This window comes from Euleptes europaea, chromosome 3, assembly GCF_029931775.1.
Source record: "Euleptes europaea isolate rEulEur1 chromosome 3, rEulEur1.hap1, whole genome shotgun sequence".
NCBI classification, from domain to species: domain Eukaryota; kingdom Metazoa; phylum Chordata; class Lepidosauria; order Squamata; family Sphaerodactylidae; genus Euleptes; species Euleptes europaea.
In genome coordinates, this window is record NC_079314.1 from 107207905 (window position 1) to 107235715 (window position 27811).

General features: G+C 45.4%; 1 protein-coding gene across 1 annotated transcript in view; it reads left to right on the plus strand.

Moving 5' to 3' along the window:
- LOC130475167 (chromatin remodeling regulator CECR2) overlaps window positions 1-27811 on the plus strand; it is a 124560-nt gene that overhangs the window by 85311 nt on the left and 11438 nt on the right. Inside the window, exons 4-13 of the mRNA XM_056846904.1 lie at window positions 1033-1166; window positions 2383-2487; window positions 3370-3416; window positions 5166-5338; window positions 6147-6224; window positions 21439-21595; window positions 22668-22797; window positions 23154-23191; window positions 23315-23406; window positions 23851-23977. Coding sequence (XP_056702882.1) covers window positions 1033-1166; window positions 2383-2487; window positions 3370-3416; window positions 5166-5338; window positions 6147-6224; window positions 21439-21595; window positions 22668-22797; window positions 23154-23191; window positions 23315-23406; window positions 23851-23977 — 1081 coding nt within the window. The remainder of the gene's footprint in view (window positions 1-1032; window positions 1167-2382; window positions 2488-3369; window positions 3417-5165; window positions 5339-6146; window positions 6225-21438; window positions 21596-22667; window positions 22798-23153; window positions 23192-23314; window positions 23407-23850; window positions 23978-27811) is intronic.

Below are 27811 nucleotides of genomic sequence, written 5' to 3' on the forward strand. Positions count from 1 at the left end.
ACTGGAGGTAATTGGGTATACAAACCACCCTGAGCAGAACATGTTGCTATTTATTGCCTCTGTTGCTTTGATTTTTTAAATATAATTGTGCCCACAGAGATGTTCTTACTGACTCATCCCTACAATAAGCCATGTATATTTCTGTGTATGTGTTCAGGAGTTGCTCGCAGCTAAAGAAGGGTCCTTGGAGGGTTATGGAGATGTTAAATGACTGTCTTGATTTTAACAGGTTAATCAGTCTGGTGGGAAGTGAAGTTGCCTAGGCCAGCCAAGGTTTCTTTTTGTTCCCTTGGTTCTACTTGGTTGCCAGTCAAAATATCAACGCTTTGGAAATTATCCTGCCTTACTGTGTATGTAACTGCAAATGTTTCGTGGTTGTTGTTGCCCATTAGAGTTGATTTTCACACAGTTCGGCAGTGTCTTAAGGCAAGGGCTCCCAATGAGTGGCTCCAATGAAGGCCTACTTTGGTTTGGTTTTAAGAGGCTTGTTTCCCTCCTTTCCTTGGTAGCAGGGCATTGATACGCCTCTGTGGTGATGTAAACCCTTTGTTGCACATCAGTGGTTTCTAACTCTCACGATCACACTGTGATGCGGGACCAATTAAAAAGGAAGTAACTTTTCCCCCCAGCTGTAGTTCAAAACATCACTGCGGAGCACAGGTAAAGACTGCTGTGGCCTGAAAAACAAATTATTATTAAAATCAGAGTAAGGGAGGCATGGCCTTTTAGGGCAGTTGCTCGCCTTTGTGACAGTTTCCATTTAATGTTGCATTTTCACTATTGAGGCATCTTGGCCATCTACTGGGCATGGAGTAGGGGTCACTGGGGTTGTGAATTTCCTGCATTGTGCAGGGGGTTGATGACCCTGGTGGACCCTTCCAACTCTGTGATTCTATGACTGTGCCTAGGAATAATTATATCTGCTCTCAGCATAAGAGGGATATTTGGAGGCAAGTGTTGTTGTGGTTTGTTGTGACAAGGATTGCCCCTTTTCAATTGTTTTTCTTTTCTTGTATGTACTTCCAAATACAGGGTTTGGATGCAGATAGCCTCCGGGTGGAACCGTTGGGTGAGGATAGCAATGGCGCCCTCTACTGGTATTTCTATGGTACTCGATTGTACAAAGAGGAACCAGCCAAACCGAATGGAGAGCTGGCTTCAGACAGGTAAGGGGTAAGGAGAGCAAATTTCGGGAAGACACAGGGGTTTTAAGAACTACTAGTTCTTCCAAAGACTGCAGGTTCAGCACTGTTCGCTAACTTCCCGATCACAACTATTACTGTGTATTTATTAATACTTGTCACTTTCAGGTTTTATTCTGCTTGCCCTCAGAATGGCCCTGTGAGTTAGGCAGGCACAGAAGCTGTGCCATCCTAGCAGAGGTAGATCTGGTTCACAGTATTTCTTTGTAGGATAACAAAATCCAATGGGTCTTAAGCAGAGGTCCCCAACGTGGTGCCCGTTGGTGCCATGGGGCCCACCGACACCTTTTCTGCTGCCCACCTTTTTAGGAAGTAGGCAGGGGCAGGTAGGGCTTTTTCCCAGCAACGTTTCTAATTGGCTACTGGAGATTTGATTGGCTGTGCAGATTTTTAAAAAATATTGTTTTGGCAGCAGCTGCCACCACAGCACAAGGATCTTCACTGTGTGGCTGAAGTTCAGCTGCCGCAGTCATTTTATAGCTGGCTCCGCCTCCTGCAGCAGCCATTTTGTTGCCGCACCTACCATACCGTGCCAGAATTCTAAAGGTGCCTGCAGAATCAAAAAGGTTTCTCGCCACTGGAGGCAAGAGAGGCTGCCTGTAGTCTCTTGACAGGGCATCACTGGAGTCTCTGTGAGAAAGTGTGGTATAGTGGTTAAAAGCAGTGGTTTGGAGTGGTGGAGTCTGATCTGGAGAACCGCGTTTGATTCCCCACTCCTCTGCATGAGCGGCGGAGGCTAATCTGGTGAACTGGATTTGTTTCCCCACTCCTACACATGAAGCCAGCTGGATGACCTTGGCCAAGTCACACTCTCTCAGCCCCACCTACCTCACAGGGTGTCTTTTGTGGGGAGGGGAAGGTGATTGTAAGTCAGTTTGATTCTCCGTTAAGTGGTAGAGAAAGTCGGCATATAAAAAACCAACTCTTCTACTACTAATGTAAATAAAAATAGTTCAGGCCTTTGCAGATGACAACAAATTGTGTCTGCTCTGGATTTCATTGCGCACCCAGTGGTTGTGCGCTTTCTCTTACCTTTATCCCCCGTGGAGCTAATCTCGCTTGGCCTGCTGCAGCTGTTCCAATACTTCTTGCTGTCACTGCTCTTTCCTTACCCTCCTGATCTTGCCAACTGCTGCTATGGTACTCTGTAGCTATTTTGTAACTCTTCAATATGTTTCAGGGGAAGCTGGACACAGGCAAGCGCTCCAGCCGTTCCTGGAAAAGTAGTAAAAAGACGAGGTCGACCCCCAAAACGGAAAAAGTTGCTGGAGGAGAATCTCTTGAGGTAGAACAAAAAAAAAAAAAAAAACATGCTTGGAATATTCATCTAAGAGATCTGGGTGGCGAAATGCAAACCATTATTACTTTATTTCTGTACTTCGTATCATGAGTGTACGTAGTACTTTTGTGATCTAAAAGGGGAGTATAATGTACATTTTGAAGGCAGGGAAAATGTAGTGGTGAAAGAGATGAATGCAAGCACGAAGGGCATTCTGAATCCAAATGAAAGAAGTCTAAAATCTAATAATTTCTCCCATATCTGTGGCGTCTCGAGCTGCAACTTCCACAGATCTGTTGAGCTAAGCATGGTCGGCTCTGCTTAATATCTGGTTGTAATAAATCCAAGTTCTGCAGTAAGCAGTATGAATAAAAGAAGCCACCAGTAACCAAATTTTCAGGACACTCTGACCTTTCCAAATGCCACCAGTGCTAAGGGAATAGATGGCACCAGTGTTTTTATCAATTGCATGCCTGCCTGCCTGCCTCCACAGCAGTAAATCAGGGAAGTTATAATTCTTTCCTAAATACTAGTAAGCTTACCACCATGGTATACAACCATCAGAAATATTGATTTTTTTAATCATCTCCCTTAGGAATTAATATGACAGGTGGTAGTTGTTTATGTAAGTAGTAAAGGAAATGGCCCCATTAGTGGTATTTAAATGCCATTGATCATATAAATATTTTTTTCATGTGGCGAAGAATTTACATCTATTTTATCAACTAGTTTTTGATCATGTATAGAGTTGTGATCTTCAGTTTGCCTTTCAATGTTAAAATGGTATTAGATTGTTTTGTTTGAGCATCTGTGTCAGTTGGCAGTAGGTGTATTTCCGTATTTAAATTTGCTTTATATAACTGATTAACAATTTCTTTTTGCTTGCAGAGAGAAGGCAGAGGAAAATGCAGTTGTGCATGATTCGCAGTTGAGAAATGGTAAGGAATGGACAAGAGTTATGTTTGAAAATGTTGCTCTAAAGAGATAACATCTCCCAAGGGAGGTTCTCCTGCTTGTCCCTTCTTTCTCATACCTGTTTCATTCTGCACAAATAAGAAAACGAGATCCAACTGTTCTGACACTGGAGATCTTTGACTTTCTCATGTCATGATGTTGACATTCTTTCTGTTGCGGGGTAGATTAACATGCAAGGAATCCTCTCCAGCATACGGAGGCTCTCTGTCATAGCAGGAGAAAGCAAGTCTTTATCCTCCTTGCTAGTTCATCCTTTTTGGCAGTACAGATTTTGAGCTTGCTGAAGTCACTGCTTCCTCCATCTCTACCATCCTGTCTAGCTATTGAGCTGACCCCCAACCCCACCTCTACAAAAAAAAAAACTTAAGGGCATTGGACTGGGTTTTCCCCCCTGTAGGTAGCAGCTGAGAAGCTTAGGACCCCCCTGTTTCAAAGGCTATGTAGTATCAGAACACAGATATGGAGGCATGATTGAAAAAGACACTCAGTATGCAGGAAATAAGATATTTCCCATATTTCCTCCGATGCCATAGTTTTCATGGTGATGCCATGTCCCTAGGATTATGCAGCACCCAGACTCTGATTGATCCTATAGCTGAATTCTTCCACATGTAAATACCATGCGATGCTTCCTGGTGTCTTTGGAAGATGAGGCATTGCTTGTGTGTGTGTTAAGTGCCGTCAAGTCGCTTCCGACCCTATGAGTGACCCTATGAGTGAAAGTCCTTCAAAATGTCCTGTCTTTGACAGCCTTTCTCAGATCTTGCAAATTGAGGGCTGTGGCTTCCTTTATTGAGTCCGTCCATCTCTTGTTGGGTCTTTTTTCCTGCTGCCCTCAACTTTTTCTAGCATGACTGTCGTTTCCAGTGACTCTTGTCGTCTCATGATGTGACCAAAATACGATAGCCTCAGTTTAGTCATTTTAGCTTCTAGGGTCAGTTCAGGCTTGATTTGACCTATAACCCACTGATTTGTTTTTTTGGCAGTCCACGGAATCTGTAACACTCTCCTCCCACACCACATTTCAAAGGAATCTACTTTCTTCTTATCAGCTTTCTTCACTGTCCAGCTTTCACACCCATACATCGTAATAGGGAATACGATGGCATGAATTAATCTAGTCTTGGTCGCCAGTGACACATCCTTACACTTCAAAATCTTTTCTAGCATTGCTTACAGGACAGGTTTTTAAAAAGTGCTGGTTTGTGTTTTTAAAAAGGCTTACCAGTTGGGCTTTCACTATTACACTGTGCTGAGCAGTTGTTCTGTCCATGGTTTCAGTTTTAGAGCCTAAAACCAGTGAGGGAGAGTGATGAGAGCATTGGAATGGAACCATGAAGACCTGCGCTGAAGTCTTCACTCAGCCATGAAGCACACTGAGGCGACCCTGGGCCAGTCATATGCAGCCTAACCAACCTCACAGGGTTGTTATAAAGATATAAACTGAGCACACGTAGTAAAAATCGAGAAAATGCAGCTGGATTTAAATGCCTGAAATTGAAATATGGACTGTTCTGCGAGTTTGCACATATGAAGTTGGCGTCAAGTGTTAACCAAATAAAATAGTAAAAAATACAGAGTAAAATTGCTGTATGATGTATAAAAATTAGAGCTCTCGCTGGTTTTTACCATCATGACAGGTGATGCCTGTTAGGAGCAGCGTGCTTTCCCATGGGCAATGATATCCCTGACATTTTTTTGCTTTATGGATGGCTCTCAAGGACCAGGTCATGGAACATGGTGGTTGCTGTGTCAGACAGAAGAGGAGTGGAGGCAGGTCACAGAGAGCTTCCGAGAGAGAACGTCTTTGAGGGAGCGACAGCTCTACAAGCTCCTGAGTGAAGACTTTCTGCCAGAAATCTGCAACATGATTGCACAAAAGGTTAAGATGGAATATTTGATTCAAAATATGCTGTTAAACTAAATTAATGGCATTGTTTTAAATTCAATTAATGACATTGTTTTAAATGCTTTTGTGAAAATTCTGAAAAGTACAAATTCCCTGTACATTTTTTGTAGGGGCTTAATAAACAAGAAAATTAGGTACTTCCATGACTGGTGGCTCAGAGAGCAGGTCAATTGCAGCTGCACATTTCCCCTCTGGGTGTCCCAGTGTATAGGGTATTCTCCCGCCCTCTCTAGGTCACAGTAGCACTCATCCAAGGAGCAGGATTGCCGCCTTCTGTGGTGTCTGGCTTGGTCCACCTGCACTCTCCTTTTTGCACACTGCTTTCTTTTTTTATGTTCTAGATTGTATAGAATGATTGGGATGTGTGCTTACCGCTAATAGATAGAAGAAACTGTCATAGCAGGTGGGGTTGACCGGATGGTCTCTTAGTGATTTTCAGCATAATAATTCCATGAGATTGTGAACCTCAAGGACAGTTCCTAATCTCAGCAATGCTCTGACACTGTAGCCTTGTTCTTGAAAAGTGTGTTAAAAATCAGTCTGTCAGCATTTCAACACCCAAGCCTGTTCTTTGGGGAGTTGTGTATGATTCTGTTCTCATAAATATGCCTTGATCACATAGGTAAAATGAGAATGAACATGGAAGAAATTCTGAATCCCTTGGTATACTTAAAATTATTGTAGGGTGTATTATTATTAATTGGCAATAGATGTATTTAATGCAAAGCTTCTTGTAGCAGATCCTGCTCTCATCCGTGTTTACTTGTTTCCCTAATTTCAGGAGAAACGTTTGCAGAGGATGGAATTTTCTCCCAGATGGATGTCTGATCATCAGCACATCAAGCCAATGCGGCACGAGGTAAAGGCACCTTGACGATGTGAGGGCTTGGCATGTTTCAGCTGCATTCCAAAGCGGAAAACATCTTTGGGTGTAATTGTTGATAGTAGCCACAGAAGTAACGTTGCATAGTTGCTGTTTCGTTATGCGATAGCAGATTAAACTGGCATATTGGATAATGCTAGCCATTATAATCCTGGTAGTCTTAACATGAGCAGAAATGTTTGAAGATGTATTTTTATCATAATGGCAGGATTGTTGCGCCTTTCTGGATCACCTGGATGCTGGAGTGCTTTGATCTAATGAAGGGTAGCACAAATCTGATTATCAGAAAAGGTTTGGAGACCGCCTGGGCAGTAGTAATATTTATATAGTGTTACTGTCTGAGATGCAAGAAGTTCAGACAAGAGTTTCAGATTTGAGATGGAGGGTTCCTGTTGAGTTCATGAAGAATGAAGTATTAAAACATCTGGGACACATGTATACATGAGAAGCATAACAAGTAGTAAAAAGGTAAAGGTAAACGTCCCCTGTGCAAGCAGTGGGTTATTCCTGACCCATGGGGTGATGTCACATCCCGACGTTTCCAAGGCAGACTTTGTTTGCGGGGTGGTTTGCCAGTGCCTTCCCCAGTCATCTTCCCTTTACCCCCAGCAAGCTGGGTACTCATTTCACTGACCTCGGAAGGATGGAAGGCTGAGTCAACCTTGAGCCGGCTACCTGAAATTAACTTCTGTTCAGTAAAACTCAGGTCGTGAGCAGAGCTTTTGACTGCAGTACTGCAGCTTACCACTCTGCGTCACAGGGCTCTTCTATAACAAGTAGAGACATTACAAAATGCATAATTTTTAGTTGCGGGCATTGTTCTCAAGATGAAGATCCACTGCCTTCCTAGTTACTAAATACTTTGTACCAGATGCCTTGGTTTGGCAGATTTCTGGACTGCCTTGAGAATCCTGTAGGTTATAGCAACTCCTTTTCAGTTTTACCCACCGTGGCTTGTATTTCTCAATCCCAAACCTGAAGACACAATCTGTGTCTTGGATTTTACCAGGTAGAAGAAGAAGAAGAAAAGGAGTTGTTTTTTATATGCCGACTTTCTCTACCACTTAAGGAAGAATCAAACCAGCTTACAATCACCTTCCCTTCCTTTCCCCACAACAGACACCCTGTGAGGTAGGTGGGGCTGAGACAGTGTGACTAGCCCTAGGTCACCCAGCTGGCTTCATGTGTAGGAGTGGGGAAACCAACCTGGTTCACCAGATTAGTGTCCGCTGCTTTTGTGGAGAAGTGGGGAATCAAACCCGGATCTCCAGAACAGAGTCCACCGCTCTTAACCACTACACTACGCTAACTCTCTTCTGCAGTTATTTCTGCAGTTCCACATGTGCTTCTTGTAGTTCTCATTAGTCAGTGAAATGTTATGCAAAGGTTTTGGGAGGACTGGATTTGTTGGGCACGAACACCCTCCTTTCTTGGCCTGTGCCCCATCAGTGGGCGCATCCCTTCCCTTACAGCTCTAAGATCTGGATGCTGCTTAGATTTCTGATGAAACTCTTATGTGGGCTTCTTATCCTTCAGGGTATTTCTCAACAGGTGGTTCAGATTAGCTTCTCATTAAAAACCTTCCAAGCAGTACCCTCATTAAGGAGAAGCTACGGAAATCCTGGTAGAGGTTGCACAGAGGGAGAGGGGAAAGGGCAAGAGCTATGCAATATGTAGGGTGAAGGCAAAGCTGTGATGAGGCTTTGCATCTCGGATTATTGAAGTCTGGAAGGAGGCCAGCGTCAGCATGGAGTGCGGAGATTCAGGGCCCCTAAACCTGTTGTTCTACATAACGTAACCCGCAGTGCCCTCTGCTGTAGATATGTGGGTGATACAGCCAACCTGCAGACATCACTTCTTGATATCAAGGGCATTTTCGCTCACACACTATATCGCTCAACAGATGTGTGGTTAACTCAGTTGTCGCGGGGATTTCTCACATCTTTCTGCGAAGAAGTGTTTCTGTTGTCGAGTTCTGTATTTTGCCAGCATTCAAAGAGCAAAGCTTTGTTGCTGAATAGAAATGAACTGGCTTGAAGTTGGGACTAAACGGGAATAGCTGCAGCTGAACCTAAATTGACATCAACCACCTCTCCCCAAAAATTAATGGTCAACACCCTGTATAATGCCGCTGGTGTATGGAGTGCTTTAAGCGAAAGGCACATCCCTGCTTCAACAAACTTACAATTTATATTGATAGAGCAAAGACTACCTGGCATGGGGAAGAATATCCATTTACACATATCTATGCTTTGTGTCAGTTGGAGGATTTACAGGGTTAAACCAAAAGCTAAATAAAATTAACATTATTTTGACTCCACATTAAAGAAAGGGGTGAGCTGAGTTTTCCACAGTGACCTTTATTGATGTGGAAACTTAGAGCCCCGTTCTCAGAACGCTTAACGTTTTCATACTGGTTCCTGCTGTTTGCAGCTCTGGTTGGCTACAGCTTAGGTGACGTTGTCACCAAAACCAAGTCTGATTGGCTGTAACCACTGCTGCTAGAAAGAGGGATGTTTTGATTCAAAATGAACGGCCCTTTTTAGACCTGCAAAGAAATGTGCAATAAAACGATTTCACTGTGGATTACCTCTGTTTGCCCTCTGTGTCAGGAATCAGCCAAATCTGATTGGCGGTGCTGATGGCATCACTGTTACACAGGAAGAAAAGTATTTTGAATTTTAAACAATGGCCCTGGAGCCTTTCTTGATTGGAACTGTCAAGAGGCAAGTATTCTTCATCTGCGTGGCTTCTATGCAGTCCCACATTGGGGGACTGCGCAGGCGCAGGCCAGCCACGGATAAGATTTGTCAGCTTCTAGCAAAATCTAGAGAGAGTGCTCCCCCTCCCCTTGGGGCATGCAGTCTTCCCGCCCACCGGTCCCATGACCCAAGGGGGAGGGAGCACTCTTCCCTCCAGTTCTCTTTCTGCCACCACGAAGAGAGAACGTGTTAGCTTCGTCTCTAGCCAATGGAGTCTAAGAAAGCTCCACTTTTCAAAAAATGTACCTCTTGTGGTACCAAGATGGCGAAGACTGATCCTCACCTTGAATGTCTCCTTTGTTTGGGAGAAGGCCACATTCCTGCAACTTGCAAAAGTTGCTCCAAACTCACCAACAAGGCCCTGAGGGTTCGGTCGACTCACCTGCTCTCTCACCTCTACAAAGAGTCTCTGCGTCCGCGGGGTCAATCTGCTGAGCCTGGTACTTCGACCTGTAAGCCACAGTCCGAAGCGGGACCCCCAACAAAAAAAATCCAAGAGGGGTGGCCCTTCTAAGAAGCCCTTGTCGGTCATTGTTCATCTGGCAAAGTTTACTGCTCCGGATTCCCAAGATGGCCGCAGCTCTTCGCGCCACGTTTTCCGCTCCAGATCACCTCGGCGCTGATCACCTTCGCGTTCACCGAAGTCTCTTCGACCCCCATCACCCTCGACATCTCCTCGACGCCGATCTCAGGCCAAGTCGTCTCATCCCTCTGCGTCGCTCACCTCCGATGTAGCTGCGCAGCAGCCCATTACTATCGAGGATTCGCCTCCTCATTCCCTGGCTACCACCTCGGTTCCGTGTCCAAGCAGGGCCCAGGAAGACTCGGCTGAGTTCAGACAGCACCTTCTTCATCTCTTCAAAGATGTGCCTCCGGTGCTTACAAAGTCCCCACAGCCTGGCGATAAGGGGCCTCAGGCAGAATCTGCAGAGCTCCAGGAAGGTGCCGTTCAGCCACCCCCTCCTGTGAGCACCCAACGAGACTCTCAACGGTCAGTCGAAAAGACCCTAGTAGAGTCGCCGAAAGGTTCGTCCCATCTCGAACCTGGTCAACGGCCTTGGCGTCGATCGACTTCTCGACGCCATTCTCGAAGTCCGGCTTCATCCAGATCCAGTCGGCGTTGGTCTACTTCGCGCCGTTGCCGCCCTACCCGTCGGAGCCGATCCTCTTCTCGACGTCGTTCCGCCCGTTGGAGTCGATCCGTCTCCCGCAGACGCTGGTCGTCCTCTCGTCAGAGCCGATCTACTTGTCGCAGCCGTTCTTCTCATCAGAGCCGATCCTCGCGTCGGAGCCGTTCGTCTCGTTGGAGCCGATCCTATCGTTGAAGCCGATCCATTCATCGTCAGCGCCGATCTACTTCTCGCCGCTCCCAATCTCGCCGGTCTTCATCCAAACAGTCAATCTCCGGACATAGCCGTTCACTTCGCTCACATGGTCCGGATGTTCACACTCGTCGTTCATCATCCAAGCAGTTAATCACCGGACATAGCCGTTCACTTCGTTCACGCAGTCCTGTCATTCGGAGGCACCGTTCCTCCTCTAGGAGCCGCTCTCCCTCCCATCGGTGCCGGGATGTTTCTCGACGCCGATACCCGACTCCCTCAGTTTGCTTGGGTTCTTCAGTCGACTGTCGTCGTCACCATCGCTCCCGTTCACGGTCGCCTTCTGGGGGCTCTCGTCGGCGTTGACACACGCCGTCTCGCCATCCTGATGACCAATCCAAAGATTCCATCCATCCAAGGCAAGCTCCGCTTCGCAAGCCTCCTTTATCCAGGTCTCCTTCCATGTCAAGGGACACTGATCATTCCGAGTATGACGCCTCCTTCTCTCCTAGTTCGGATGAGGATGAGGAATCCCACGCTTCAGTTCCCTCACCCGAGGACACTGTCGGGGACTCTAAACCGGTTTCTCCTATGGGAGATGTTCACTTATACGTGGAACAACTAATCTGCATGGCGAAGGCTCTTAAAATTGAGTTTAAACCGGAGGATTCCGGTCCGATAGATGATATTATGGATATCCTCCATAGCCCTGATGTAAGCCCTGTGGCCCTCCCCATGATAAAAAGCATTCTCAAAGTGGTCCATACCAACTGGGCTAAGCCTGCCTCAGTCCCCTCGTCCACCAAAAGAGTAGAGAATCTCTATAAGATTCGCAGGGAAGGTGGAGAGTTCCTTTATCAGCACCCCCCACCTAATTCCATCATAGTGGAAGCCTTGCCTGGTAAATATAGGTCAGGAGCACATTCCTCTCCACAGGATAGAGAGGGTCGTAAACTGGATACCCTTGCTAGAAAAATTTACACTTCTAGTGCGGTAGGCCTCCGCATTTCCAACTTCCTTGCTGTCATGGCCAGGTATCAGTACTCCCTCAAATTTCCGTCCTTCCTGATGACCAGCGTCCTTCGGCATTAGCCATTCAGTCAGAAGGCATGTCTTTAGCAAGACAGCAGCTCACAGCGGCACGCCACGTGGTGGATTCGTCCAGTAAAGCCATTGCATCCGCCATAGTTATTCGCAGACACGCTTGGCTATGTCAATCTGCGCTCCCCTATGATACTAGATCATGTATCGAGGACCTTCCGTTTGAAGGGATGTCCTTATTCAGCAACCAAACGGATACCTTCCTGGATCGCTTGAAAAAGAATAAAACAAATGCAAAGTCCCTAGGGATTACCCCTCAGGCGCCTGACTTTAAGTGGCGTTACTTTGGCCGACAAGCCAACCAGCCTTTCCGCCCATACCGTTTTCAGAGTTCTTTTACACAACCATCATTTTGCCCATCCTTTCCTCGCCCTCAAAACAAAAGGAAGTTCCAAAACAAACCTAGGGTCCGCAAAGGCCCCAGAGGGTCTCCGGCCCGTTTTAACAAGCCAAAACAGGCATGACTAGATGTGTCTGTTTGTTTTCTTGATCGCCTGTCTGCTTTCTTCCATGCTTGGTTTTCGATTACCAACGATGTCTGGGTTCTGAAAATAATAAATGTCGGTTACTTCATAGAGTTTGATATGTTACCTCCATATAGACTGTTGGGCTGCTCTCCAACACCGGCCCCTGACCTACTTGTACAAGAGGTTGACAGTCTCCTCTCCAAGGGGGCTATTGCAGAGGTTCCATCTTCTGACCAGAACCGCGGGTTTTATTCCCGCTTCTTTCTTGTGGATAAAAAGGGGGGGGAAGCGCCCTGGGACCAGAAAATTCTGTATGGTCTCGCTCCCGGAAGTGCTTCCCCTCCAGGATAGGCATATGTGGTTAGTAGTGTTAGATCTCCACGATGCTTACTTCCACATTGCGATTCACACAGAGTGTCACCAATACCTGAGATTTGAATGTAACAGAAAATGTTACCAGTACAATGTGTTACCATTTGGGTTGTCTACGGCCCCCAGGACCTTTACAAAGTGCCTTGCAGTTGTGGTAGCTCACCTTGCCCTGAAGGGTTGTGTAATATTTCCCTACCTCGACGATTGGTTAATCGTGGGTCCATCTCAGTCGGAATTGGCCACACAAGTCGATTTAGTCCTTTCGGTCCTTAACAACCTGGGTCTTTTAATTAATTTTTCCAAGTCCAAACTTGTCTCTGCACAAGTGCAGACCTTCATTGGAGCGCGTTTGGATGCTGAGCAAGCCAGGGCCTTCCTCCCTGTACAAAGAGGTCGTGCCATTCAAAAACTGGTGGCTAGGTTCACTAGGAAACGTTTTCAAACAGCCTATCATATACAACAGTTGTTAGGCCTCATGGCCTCTACCACGGCTGTGGTAGAGTATGCAAGCCTCCATATGTGTCCGCTCCAAAATTGGTTCCTCCGGGCGTTTAGGCTCAATGTAGATCCCCAGCACAAACGCCTACCTATCCCCAGATATGTCATTTCCTTCCTACAATGGTGGGCACATGATGTCAATATCTTCTCAGGCATCCCCTTTCATTGTCCTTCCCCTGAGAGACACCTGTTCACAGATGCTTCCCTTTCTGGATGGGGGGCTCATTGTGGTTACCTTACGTCATGTGGTACATGGTCGCATTTAGAATCCCGGTTGCACATAAATTTATTAGAACTTCGTGCCAACCATCTCGCTCTGTCTTCATTCACAGGGCACCTGGACAGACATCACATTCAGATCGCTACAGACAGCTCCACCGCCCAGTATTATATAAACAATCAGGGCAACACAGGGTCCGTTTTGCTCTCCAAAGAGGCCAGCGACATTTGGGAATGGGCCATAACTCACCACGCTACTCTCGTAGCGATTCACATTGCAGGCAAGAGCAACACGTTAGCAGATGCTCTGAGTCTCCTTCCCAATCAAACGCACGAGCTCACCTTAAGCAACGACTGTCTCCACCAAATATTCCTACAGTGGAGTTACCCGCAAATAGACCTCTTGCCACACATATCAACTTCATGTGTCACAGGTTTTATTCGAGGGCGGGAGCCAGTCCGAGCTCACTGGGGGATGCCTTTCAAGCAATTTGGAACGGGGCTCTCTTTTATCTCTTTCCTCCATTCCCTCTACTTCACAAGGTCCTGGCCAAATTGAACCACGACAAGACAGATGCCATCATTGTCACTCCGTTTTGGCCCAGGAGGTTGTGGTTCGCAGTGTTCATGTCACTTGCGCAAGGGAACTACATCCTTCTTCTGAAGGATCCCTCCTACTCCCCCCCCCAGACCTACAACTTGCTGCCTGGAGGGTGCGGCCCCAGGGCAGTGGTCTGATAGGGTAGCTAATGTTTTACTACACTCCTTGAAGTCCTCCACACGGCGGTCCTATGACGCTAAATGGAGACATTTTTCTAATTGGGCTAAGGTCAAAGATGTTTCGCCAATTACTGGCCCACTATCTACTGTGTTTGATTATCTGTTAACCCTCAAAGATGAAGGTTTATCTAATTCATCCATTAAAGTTTATTTAGCCGCTATTTCGGCTTTTCACCCGGATATTGACTCCTTTTCAGTTTTTTCTCATCCCCTTTCCAAAAAGTTTTTGAGAGGTCTCACTAATTTATATCCTCCCGTCACTCCTCCCGTTCCTCAGTGGAGTCTCTCCTTAGTCCTCTCATAGCTCATGAGACCTCCGTTTGAGCCGTTAGCCACCTGTGAACTGGCTCTACCTTCATTGAAGGTGGCCTTTTTGGTCGCAATCACCTCGGCAAGGAGGGTAAGCGACTTACATTCCCCTCCTTATACTAAGTTCCACTCGGATAGGGTGGTACTGAAGCCAAAGATATTCTTTTTACCTAAGGCCGTATCGGTCTTCCACCTTACATAGGACATTGTCCTCCCTGTTTTTCCCCCTCGCCCATCATCAGATGCTGATAGAGCGTTACACTCCCTCGATGTCCGAAGAGCCCTCCTTTTTTACATTAAGAGGTCTCAGAACTTTCGTAAGGATGATAACCTTTTTGTTTGCTTCGGGGGACCCTGTAAAGGTCGTCGTGCTTCTCCTCAAACCCTCTCGAGGTTGATCACGTCAACCATTAAACTGGCCTATGATCTTGCTCACCAAGAATGCCCTCCTATGATTAAAGCGCACTCTACCAGAGCGTATGCGGCTTCCATCGCCTTTTCTTCCAAGATAGATCTCCGGGACATCTGTAAGGCTGCCACCTGGTCCACGCCCTCCACGTTTATGAAACACTACGCTATGGATGTGGACTCAGCGAGAGATGCAGCCGTGGGACGTGCCGTACTGCAGTCTTTATTTCGGTGACTGTCCCACACCCACCGTCCTGGTAAGCGAGCTCACTACTCTCCCAATGTGGGACTGCATAGAAGCCACGCAGATGAAAAACAGAGTTTCACTTACCTGGAACTGTTGTTCATCTGGTGGATCTTCTATGCAGGCACACATCCCTCCCTCCTTCCCTCTGTGGGACCTTTCCGCTAGACCAGTGGTTGGTTCCGTGGCGACAGGTTGGAGAACTGGAGGGAAGAGTGCTCCCTCCCCCTTGGGTCATGTGACCGGTAGGCGGGAAGATTGCATGCCCCAAGGGGAGGGGGAGCACTCTCTCTAGATTTTTCTAGAAGCTGACAAATCTTATCTGTGGCTGGCCTGCGCCTGCGCAGTCCCCCAATGCGTGCCTGCATAGAAGATCCACCAGATGAACAACAGTTACAGGTTTTTGTCACTTGAACAACGGGGCAGGGGGCATGTTGGCTGCCTGAATGTGTATCAGGGGCCACTTAAGGGAGACTCAAACCAGCTTACAATCACCTTCCCTTCCCCTCCCCACAACGTACACCCTGTGAGGTAGGTGGGGCTGAGATAGTGTGACTAGCCCAAGGTCACCAACCTGGCTTTATGTGGAGGAGTGGGGAATCAAACCCAGTTCTCCAGATCAGACTCCACCGCTCCAAACCGCTGTTCTTAACCGCTACACCACACTGGAAAGATAATTTGCTTGTTGTTTTTGGCATGTTCACCATCCTGGATTAAGCAGAAGGATGGAGCCCTGGGATCTCTTCCTTTCAGTTGTGGCTGGGCCAGAACACTCCTTGTTAATGCCTGCCCATTTTGGCAGGAGGGAAAGTGCTCTGCTGGGCTAGGGAGGCTGAAAAGGGCTTCAGCCAGCATAGAGCAGGTGCAGCTTCAGCACCTGCATTTAGAGTGATTTAGAAACATGCCTGCAGAAGAAAATGTGAGGCTTTCTCCCTGTTTGGAGCAGCATTGTGTTCCCGAGGGAAAGCACTGGTTACTTGCTCAGCCATATGCATTGGACCAGAATGAAATCCACAGAAGCAAGAAGACAAGGTCATTTCCAAGACAGGCAAAGGCAGGAATGCCATCTTGCTGGCAGCACTCGAGGGAGCCATTTGTTTTACCCGACAGCTGCAACGCAAGTGAGATTTTCCCCCTGCCCAGCCATACTCTGCTCAGGGTGGCAGGTTGCGCTGATTTACAACTCGGTGCAGCCCTGAGAATTGCAGAACTCATTGAGGTCTGAGAGGCACGGCCCCTCCTTCTTTGCTGTGACCCCAAGCAGTCGCTTGAGCAGTGAACTGGCCTTGGTCAAAGGTAAAGTAGCAGACTGCAGGCTCCTGCATGATACTAGTGAAGAAGTGGCAGACTCCGCTAATCAAGTAGGTGGTAAGAAAAGCTGTACATGTGGAACTCCTTCTGCAATGCTCTTACACATACAAACAGGTGTGGTTTAGTGGTTAAGAGTGGTTTAGTGGTTAAGGTTTGGAGTGGTGGAGGCCTCCTACACACGAAGCCAGCTGGGTGACCTTGGTCTAGTCACGCTCTCTCAGCCCCACCTACCTCGCAGGGTGTCTGTTGTGGGGAGGGGAAGGGAAGGTGATTGTAAGCCACTTTGAGTCTCCCTTAAGTGGTAGAGAAAGTCGGCATATAAAAACCAACTCTTCTTTTTCTTCTTCTCTGTTGTGGTTAACTGAAGCGTTCATCGTATATTTTATTTCCCAGGAATTTTATGTTTCTGTAGGTTTGTCAGATAGCCTTTAGCCTGTGACTTGGTTATTGAGTTGGACAACCCAGAGATTGACTAGTCCTAAAATGAATCCCTGAATGCATGGCAGAGAACGCACACAAAGCAGTGAAGAAGATGAACCAAGCTGCAGTAGCTGCACACCCACGTTACATGGACAAAGTATTAAGCAGACATGTCTGTATGTGCCAACACTCATAAAGCCACTCTTCAGATTTTAAATGAATAAAAGGCACCCACAAACATCATGCACTGGCAAACCGCATGATACACATGCGAAGGGTGAGACACACACAAGATACAGACTCTGTCACACAGAGAAGTAGAGCCTCTGGGTCAGCTTCTATTGCAGAAAGCTGCTCATTTGCACGCCGCGGCTAAGATCGCTCTCAACCACTTATCCTGCATTCAGTGACCTCCACAGCAGTTGAAAGCAGGCAGTGCACACCGAGACCAGGTGGGCATGCAGACACTCTGCACTGAGTGCAAGGGCTTACTGTACTGGGTGAGGGAAGGAGGCCGGAGCAGGGAGAGGGAAGGAAACCTTGCTGCCGCTTGATCACCAAAGCTTGGAGCTGTGTGACCTTCTGACCGTGAGTCAGCCAGCAGCTCTTCTTTGTTTGCCTGGTATCCCAGAGCTGCCTTCCCTCCCATTGGCTTGCCTTGTCCTTGCCAGCATTACAGTTTTATGCTCTTTTAGATTTTACACATAAATATCACAAGCTGCTGTTGCCAGTTTCTACCTGCCAAGCGTGCGTGCATGCATGAGCAATGCAGCATGCTTATACTATGCCAATATATATTTTTTTAAAGAAACAAATGTTGTAAAAATAAATATATCTGGGAGAAATCAGTGCAGCTGAGAAAAGAATGAGTTAGGACAGTCCTGATTCCCAGTGCGACACATAGGACGTCTTCTACCAGTCCTTTGGGCAATTACCTGATTATGTGGAGCTGTGACTTTCACGGTCAGAGTTCATTGGTTCTTGTAGGTTATCCGGGCTGTGTGACCGTGGTCTTGGTATTTTCTTTCCTGACGTTTCGCCAGCAGCTGTGGCCGGCATCTTCAGAGGAGTAACACTGAAGGACAGTGTCTCTGTGAGAATGAGAGACACTGTCCTTCAGTATTACTCCTCTGAAGATGCCGGCCACAGCTGCTGGCGAAACGTCAGGAAAGAAAATACCAAGACCACGGTCACACAGCCCGGATAACCTACAAGAACTTATAGCTGCTCTTTGAATTCTTTCCTACCAGTTGACACTAGCTCTTTAACTGTCAAAAGTTTAAAACTAGGCCTGTTTACTAAACGTATAAGTCTTGGGAAATAACTCCCTAGAAAGCTTAATTAAAATGGCTTTTATGTTTTTGGAGATTTTTCTTTTCCGATATTCATCCTTGTACAGCCGTAGCAAAGGCGGGCACTACGGTGTCTGAATAAACTCTTCAGGGGCAATCCTGTAAGTGGTCAGATGAAATGGGCTAAATGACTTTAAAAGGTCTCTTCACTCTCTAATTGCTCTGATTCTCTGTAAACGATCCTCCCGGGATGTGTTGCTGTGGATTAATTGGGTACCACGGCAACACTACTTCAAATACACAAGATCGTTCTGTAGGGTAGGGTTACACTCAAAGGACGCCTTGCGCTCTGATGCGAGGAGCAGTTGTTTGTATCCAATTTTCTGTCCTCTTTGCACTTTTCTCACAGGATATGGTGTGTTCAGAAAGCAGCCCAAGGCTGTGATCGTTTTAACCCTTGCCTAACCTCAGGGTTCTGCTATTGGCATACGGAACACGGGGGCCTCGGCGTAGTTTCCTTAATGTTTGTCTGTTGCCAGTGGCAGGGGTGGAGATGATGTGCAAATGATTCTCCAAGGGGCCATTACTGAAGGAAATGACTAAATGGCATCTTGGCAACAACAAAAATATAGAGGCGCTTAGGGTATCTAGAGAGGAAGCTCCAGTAGTTTGTCAGTGCTTCCTCGAGTCCTTTTTACTGGCAGGTAAAAAAATAAAAATAAAACAATGACCAAAGTCCGATCCCACTCCCCACCCCCCTGAATTAATGGTGGGTCAGGATCAGAAGGGAAGTGAAAAGGCTCCAGTTGATCATTAATCCTCAGGAAATGCCTTTTGTCTAAAGCTTAATTCTTACTGGAGCAGTAAATTCTGTCTAGGATGTACCACGTACAGGTTATGGTAGGGGTTTCATGTGATTTAAAGGGTTCTGCATATAAAAATCTCTGCATAGAAAACTAGCATGTCGAGGAGAATGGCTGTAGCCTGAATAAACCTGAATAAATTGTAGCCTTTTCCTTGAATAAACTCTGGTATATCCATTTTTCAGTTGTAGTTATTTTTTGAAAGGAATAACTATCAAACATGTGAGCCCATACCAACTGTCTGACACTTTAGCTTAGACACTGCTTTGCCATCACAGTACCACATTTACATCTTATATATAAAGGGATGGAACCTAAAGGGGTAGGAGTTATTTCAGTAGTAATATCCTCTTTTGGCATTGGGAAAGGATCCACTCCCTGTAGATCTGCAAGTCAGATGGATATATTCATAGATGTGTAAGTTACTTGGTGGTGGTGGTGGAAAATGCCGTCAAGTCGCAGCCAACTTATGGTGACCCTGTAGGGTTTTCAAGGCAAGAGATATTCAGAAGTGCGTTGCCATTTCTTTCCTCTGCGTAGCAACCCAGGATTTCCTTGGTGGGTCTTCCATCCAAGTACTAACCAGGGCTGACCATGGTTAGCTTCAGAGATCTGATGAGATAGGGCTAGCGTGGGCCATCCAGGTCAGGGCATAAGTTACTTAGAGATGGCCAAAATTACAGCTGACTTTTAAAACAAAAATGAGAGTATGCAAAACTCCTGTGTCGAAGGCTGAAGTGGTTGATCTAGGAAGCTAGTTTACCATAACCAATGGCGCATATAGCGGGAAGTATAAGTTCAGTGATTATGAAGAAAAATAAATTCAGAATTAAGCTGGACAATTTTCCATTTTTCTTCCAAAAACTGCGAAAAGTTTTCATATGGAGTGCTGTATAGCCTCAGCCAGAACAAACATCTAATTTACATAAAGTACTCCATGCTGATGGATTCACAGAACTAGAATTAGAGATTATAACATAGTTGAAGGTAATGGTAGCTGGGGGCTTTGGGATGGGCAGGGGCTTATAAGCAAGGGGTAGGGTTGCCAACCTCCAGGTACTAGCTGGAGATCTCCTGCTATTACAACCGATCTCCAGCCGATAGAGATCAGCTCACCTGGAGAAAAAGGCCACTTTGGCAGTTGGACTCTATGGTATTGAAGTCCCTCCCCTGTCCAAACCCCACCCTCCTCAGGCTCCACCCAAAAAACCTCCCACCGGTGGCGAAGAGGGACCTGGCAACCCCAGCAAGGGGTTTATAATGGGGTAGGTGTCTCTGCCTCTGTTTAAAATGTGGATAATTGGTTAATGCTGCTGGATTTTCCCCCTGACTTGGATAGCCCAGACTAGCCTGATCTTGTCAAATCTTGACGCAGAGGCAGGGAATGACAAACCACCTCTGAATCTCTGAACATCTCTTGCCTGGAAAACTCTATGTGGTCACCATAAGTTGGCTGCAACTTAACAGCACTTTCCACCACCGCCTGGAAATTTCAGAGTGGCACATCTCATGCAACTTATATTGCATTTAAGGCCCTTCCGGATTAATAGAGGCCTGGTTATTATCATCCTTGTCCCTAGGCTTGGTTACCACTATAGATTCTGCTGGGTTGCACTTAAGTAGGATTCACTAATTGCAACTCTTGCTGAGTTCAGATCTACCTTTAAAGAGGAATTGCCTTTTAACTCGATAATGATTCTTAAACTGTTGAAGTGGACCTTCCTGCTCATGATCCCATCTAGGCAGGAAATCAGATTGGCGAGAGTCCAGATCAATGACTTCTGTTGCGGGCCATCGCATTCTGTAAATAAGTTGCTTACAGACATTTGGGGAAATGTGTAAAGATCTTATTTCAAAGAGTATGTTTAATCTGGAATATTTAAACACGTTTTATCTCAGATTGGTTTGCTTTGTATTGTATTTATGGTGCTTTGATTTACCATTATGATTTTAAATTGTATGTTGCTAGGAGGCAGGATATAACGTTTTTTTAAAATACAATAATAAATAGACAAGGTGAGCCCGCGTTGAAAGATTGCTGAAATGGTGGGGAGATGCCTTTCATAGGGGAGTAAAATATTTGACAAGCAGGAGTCCCTCACAGCGCATTCCTAAGGAGAGTTAACTCCAGTCTAACTATGCCCACTGAAATGTGTGGGCTTAGACTGGAGTAACTCTCCTTAGGGAATGCACTGTCATTTAGGCTCAGCCCTACTAAAGGGACACTATTAATGCTCAGGATTTCCCGAAGGGTTCCCATACTGAATGCAAGAGGTGGTGGTGGAATGGTGAATACTCTGGCTTTTTAAAATATCATTAAGCACCCCAGGCTGGTTGCTAAGAAATGCTAATCTGAATGGACCATGTATCTTGTCTGTTTAATATATGACGGTACTGTCTGAAGAATGATCCACAGGTTAGGGGATATTTAGTTCAGCATCCACTCTTGACAATGTCTGCAAGTACTATACTCTTATTGTAGTTTAATTCTTCACTGCTTATTCTTACAAATCTGCCCATGTATAGTGAAATGAAATTACAGCCGTAGAAATGAGTCACTGAAAGTAACTACATAGTCCCATTTTTAAAAATTGATTTTTATCATATGGATGTGCATTTACAAGAATGAGTGGCAGGAAAAGAATTACAAGTGGGGGGAATCCCATGGTGAAATACTTTTTATTTAAAAATATATGTATATAAACCACCAAGGTTCCTATTCAGAGTCTGTCTGTATCTGAAAGACCCCAAGTGTATCTAAGCCATAACCACAATTTCAGGCATTGCAGCTTCTCTTTGCATAAGTGTACCCTTTTCTGCAGATAACCCCAATGGTGCTTAGCAGAATGGAGAAGCAGAGACGCAGGGAAGAAGAAGAAGAGCGCCAAATCCTTCTAGCAGTTCAGAAGAAGGAGCAGGAACAAATGCTGAAGGAGGAGAGGAAGCGAGAAATGGAGGAGAAAGTGAAGGCAGTGGAAGGTATGGGTATCGCTTTGTGAAGTGGAATGCCCCCTTTGTTTTGGAGGGATGGTTTAACAGATGTTGAAAACGGCTTTGCTTGGTCAGGAGAGAAATCCAGTGGCCTTCCACCATTGATTCTGAAGGAGCCAGGGGAGGAGCAAGTTAAACAGATGATAACCCCCCTGTGCTTTCTTTCTTAATAGATCTCCATGTGATAGGATTTGAAACTTGGGATGGGGAAAAAATGAGTTGGTTCCTATACATGTAACTTCTGTTTATGCATGTTGCAGTCACTACATTTGTACCTCACAACTTTTGTGTCACTTTATTTAGACATTTAGTGGCTGTTTAGTAGCCGTGACTGCTTGCTTCCCTTCCCTTCCTCCCATTCACAAAAATATTAATATCTGGATTCTATTATTCAAACAGTTTTCATTGCTCTCCTCTTGAGAAAACAGTGTAGTTCTTATCATCCAAGTTTCTTTTCTTGGAAATCTCCTGCATTATAACCAGGATTGATTTGATTTAAATCACGATGTAAATCACTAGTCAGTAAGACTAGATTTAAATCATGGTTTTCTACATACAGACTAATTCTTGCTGGTATAATCTCAATATTTACAACCAGGTGAAGGTTTCATTTTTAGAATAATAACTTTTCAGTTTAGTTTTACAGTTATATCAAAAATTACTGATTTGGTTATACTATTAGGAACACATAGTTCACCTCGTAATAATGTCATAATTATCTATCTACAGTTTCATTCAAGCCACCAGGCCTTGCATTTCTTCATTGCAGTGTTTGTATTTTGAATGCATGCATGCCTTATCCATAGGTAGAGGAACTTTTGAAAGGATGGCAGCAATTCATAGGTGATCTTCTACATTCATGTGAATAATCTCCAGAAACCCATAGTGGAGCAGCCCCTGAGACTTTTGTATATGGAAACTACTTAGGGATGTAATGACTTTCTCTAAGGGGTCACTGGGGGAGTGGAAGTAGTTGTGAATCTCCTGTGTCATGCAGGGGGGTTAGACTAGATGACCCTTGAGGACACTTCCAGCTCAGTGTCTGTTTCTCCATCTGTAGAACGAGCAAAGAGAAGGAAGCTGCGGGAGCAGCGGGCGTGGTTGCTGGCCCAGGGAAAGGAGCTTCCCCCAGAGCTTTCCCATCTGGATCCCAGCTCACCTGCTAGGGAGGAGAGGAAGACCAAGGACCTGTAAGTATACTGATGACGTGTGCCGTAAGGAGGGGAGGGGCCGTGGCTCAGTGGTAGAGCATCTGCTTGGCATGCAGAAGGTCCCAGGTTCAATCCCCGGTATCTCCTGTTAAAGGGACTAGGCAGGTAGGTAATGTGAAAGACCGCTGCCTGAGACCCTGGAGAGCCGCTGCCAGTCTGAGTAGACAGTACTGACTTTGATGGACTAAGGGTCTGATTCAGTAGAAGGTAGCTTCATGTGTTCATGTGATTGGGACCATAGCTGGAATACAGCATTCAGCATTAACAGTTCTGCGCAAGAGCCAGAGTTGGGGGCTCAGGGACGTCATATTCATTTTTGCATTTCCTCTTTGCAGCTTTGAACTTGATGACGAGTTTACAGCTATGTACAAAGGTCAGTCTCCGTTCCAGACCTTTATTTGGCAGGTTGTGCTTTTTTAAAAAAAAAAAAAATAACAGAGTTAGGATTCTGTTTATTTATACGACTTTAACATTTTTTTTTTTTAACTGATGACAGTTCTAGATGTGGTGAAAGCCCACAAGGACTCCTGGCCTTTTCTGGAGCCAGTCGACGAATCCTATGCCCCAAACTACTATCAGATCATTAAGGTAAGCATCTCAATGCATAGTCTGTAAACCGATTTCTGCCTTCTGATGACTGGCTTTCAGGAATTTGCTTGTGAGAAGGCCTTGGCGTGGCTTTCAAGGTCCATTGCTGAGGAAAGGTCTTTCTTGGCCACAGCACCAAAACTTCGGAACTCCCTTCCCAGGGATATTTGTCTGCTTCTTGTCACTGTTTTCTGCCAACGGGTGAAGACCTTTTTAATTTTATTTGGCATTCCCTCATTAACTCTTATTAGCCGCCACTCTGTTTATTCATTTGTGTTTTATTTAATTGTCTTAACTAACATAATTTTATATGTTTGCATTTTAAACACTGTCTTCAGTGTTCGGAAGTGTTTGCTGCCTTGGAGACTCAGTATTGGTTGGAAAGGCGGCATAGAAATGTTTCAAATAAGTATTATGACTGAAGCAAAGCTTGGTATTTTTCAGTCTCCCGTGGATATCTCTAGCATGGAAAAGAAACTAAATGGAGGGCAATACTACACCAAGGAACAATTTGTGGGAGACATGAAGACCATGTTTAGAAACTGCCTTAAATACAATGGTGAAAACAGTGGTAAGCTTTAGAAATGGTTCAGTCTGTTGGGTGTTTTTTCTTGAATGACCCAAACATCTCTCAGCCTCTCTTGGGTTTATCAGATCAGAAATGGAAGAAGAGGAAAAGCCCATATTGCCAGTTCACATTTGAAAATATTTAGTTGGTCTAATTCCAAGGGGGTCAGACCTTTTTTTGTTGTTGTTGTGTGGCAATGGTGGCAGAAAGTAAAGCAGGTGGTTGGATCAGAGAAACATGGGAGGAGTTTGCTGGATCAGACCAGTGATCTAGTCCAACATCCTTTCTTGCATAGTATGGTTGACCAGATGCCAAGACGTTCCACAGCAGGGGTTTAAAGCCTCCCCCCCTCTTATATCACCTCCAGCACCTGGCTTGCAGAGGCCCACTGCCTTCAGACATGGAGGTTCCATTTGCCCATTATGGCTGTTTTCTATCCAGCCCAATAGCGAGTGAAAACAGCAGACTCAGCACATATAAACCAGTGCTCTTTTATTTACAGTGACAAAGTGCTCCGCTTAGCATCTCCATTCCACAACTCCACACCTATACAAGTACTGTACAGAATATATACACATCTGGCTCTGTCCAGCAGCCAATCTCCAGTAAGCTGCCTAGTTGCCAGGACTTAACCTGCACAGACCAGTTCAACCCAGATTTACTGCCAAGTCACTGAGCAGTCATGTGATGCCAGCTGTCACCTGGCTGTCACATAGATTACAGCAATCTACTTGCTATGAGTAGTCTGAACTTCCAACACTCCTCCTAGACTGCCATAGCAAGTCCTAACTTATTTCTGAACTGTACAAATTTCTCAATAGGTTAACATTTTGTGAATATGTCAGCAATATTGACTATTGAAGCACAATGTTTCAACACTATGAGTCCATTGTTTACTGCTTCCCTGACATTCTGATACCTTATTGTTATGTTTTTACTTTTGTTTCTAATGCCCTGATCCCCTGCCAACTGCTGTGCTGTAGTATTGTCACAATATATACATACAGGTAGATCCCATCCCAGGCTTAGATCTAGTGCTAGTTGACTCAGTCATTCTAGCTGAATTACACAATCGCTTATTGCAGAATACTCTGCCTCGCAAGTGCTAGTCGCTACATGGGTCTGTTTCAAAGATTTCCACATTATTAGGGCACCATGTAAATACAATGCATAGCCAGTGGTGGACTTCCCATCTTCTCTGTCCCCCCAACTTGAATCACTATAAACAGTGACTGGCTCTTCTGCATCAGCTTTCAAACACAGTTTAGCTGAAGCTGTACCCTTTCAGTAGCGCAGTACCCTTTTCACTGCTGTCCAGTCCTTAGCATAAGGACATACACATTTTTGACACAACAGATGTACAGCCTTACATAAGTTCTGGTCTTGACCAGCAAGGCAGATATAGCAATGATCCCACTAGAGATTGGTATTGAACCTTGTTGTGGAACACTTGATCATCCACCTCTTTCACATACCCTGTAGCCATGGGAGTTTCTGTACTTTTGGCCTCTGTCATCACAAATTTTATCAGAAGCTGTTCAATCTTCTTTTGCTGGCACAATTCAAAATACCCCTCTGGGTTTTTGGTGATTTCCACCCCCAGATAATTTTGAATGCTACCTAGATGCTTAATTTTGAACAAGCCTTCTGCAGCCTCCTTAAACCACTGTAGTTGTTCATTTGTGTGGAACAAAAAACAGATATCATCAACATACACAAATATCACACATTCTGTGCCCCCTACACACTTTGTAAACATGCAAGGATCAGCTATCCCTTGCTTGAAACCAAGTTTAGTCAATGCCTGGCTGAGGCATTGCGACCACGCACGTACACTCTGCTTTAGACCATACAGTGCCTTGTGCAGTCTTAGTACCCCCTGCTGGTCCTCACATTCAAACCCAGGAATTTGCTCCATGTAAATTTCCTCACTGAGTTTGGCATTTAAGTAAGCCGTGGTGAAGTCAAAGTGGTGCATAAGCATTCTGTCTTTTGCAGCCTTGCATAGTGCAGCTCTTATGGTCTCAGACTTCACTGTGGGGGCAAATATTTTGTCAAAGTCTTGACCTTCTACTTAAGAGTAACCTTTAGCCACAAGCCTGGCTTTCCGGAGTACTTTCACACCTGGACAATGTTTGACCTTATATAGCCATCTACAACCTATGGCCTTTCTCTGAGCCGGTAGTTTGGTTATTGAGAACACTTCATTCTCTTGCAGAGAATCAAACTCTGACTTCATGGCTTCTAGCCAAGCCTCCTTTTCTTTTCTTTCCAAGGACATCACCTCCTGATAACTCCTAGGCTCTTTTATCTGTACATGGTTAACATCATTTGACTCAAACCCGTATTTCACCGGAGGGATTCCTTTTGTGCTTCTGCTAGACACTCTAGGTATCTGTCTGTCATCGTGTACTCTCGGTGATGAAGCCTTCTGAGGAGTTCCCTCCTGCTTCACCCCACTTACATCCTGAGAGAGATCAGTTAATGGAAGCCCAACCTGCTTTGGCTCCTCCTGTCCATGAATCCTGGCCCAGTTACTTCCCTCACAAAAATTGGCAGCTCTGCTGTAGCTTAGAGAGTTATGCTTGTCAGCAAATCTATAAGCTTTCATGCCAGTCTGATACCCAAGGAAGGTCAGCTTTCTAGCCCTTGCTCCTCCTTTCCTCCTCCTGGATAGTGGCACATTGACCCAGGCTTTCGCACCAAACACTCTTAAGTAGCCCAAGCTAGGATCCCTTTGGTACAAAACCCTGTAAGGGATATCGTTTATGGACCTAGTCCAGATCCTATTAGAGACATAACTGGCAGCCTTAATTGCCTCTGCCCAGAATGTCATAGGCAAACCTCCGTCTTGCAGCATAGAATACATTTTTGTTTGCAGCTTTCCCCCATGCCTTTCAGCAATGCCATTTTCCTGTGGCAGAGCCACATTTGCTACCCTGTGTTGCACACCTTGTTCCAGCAACCACTTTTTAAAGGCATTTGACATAAACTCTCCACCAAAATCAGTTTGTAAGGAACACAAGTCATGGCCAAGCTGCTTCTGCACTCTCTTTGCCCAATACTTAAACGTCTCAAACACCTCTGATTTCTTTTTCAAAGGATATACCCATGAGAATCTGGTATGGTCATCAATTAAAACCAATGCATACCTGTTACCTGAGTGACTCTGTACGGGCCGATCACATCGGCATGGACTAACTGCAAAGCAGTATCTGACAGTCTCTCACTGTGCCTAGCAACTGGGTAAGCTTTCGACTTGGAGCTTTTACAGATTTCGCAATCCAGAAACTTCCCACACTCCTTCACTTTCTCTTTCCCCAGTAAAGCTAGCGTTTTATTTATTGTATCGAAATTTGCATGAGCTAATCTTCTGTGGAGTAAATGTATGCAGTTATCATGTGGGCTTTTATTTGTTATCATCTTTGCCTCCACATGCACATTTTTCACCACATATACGTTGTTACACAGTTTCCCTTTGAGAAGCACTTTTCCCTCCTTGGCTGTCTGACAAGCCTTTCCTGCAAATGTTGTTTTAAACCCCGCTTTGTCCAGGGCATATACACTTAACAAATTATTCTCTATTTCAGGGACACACAGTACATTTTTAAATGCATAACTCAATGCAGGAAACCACACACTTCCCTCACATGTCACCTCTGAATTGTGTCCATCAGCCAGGCTAACATGCTGTAAACTGGAGTCCTGTGTGTGTTGTAACAGTTCCACATTTTGGCAAATGTTCCAAGACGCCCCAGAATCCAAAATCCAGACACCGGCAGTGTCGTTGGGCTCCGTCAGCACCTGTGACGCCTTCTGACTGCTAGCAAATCCCTT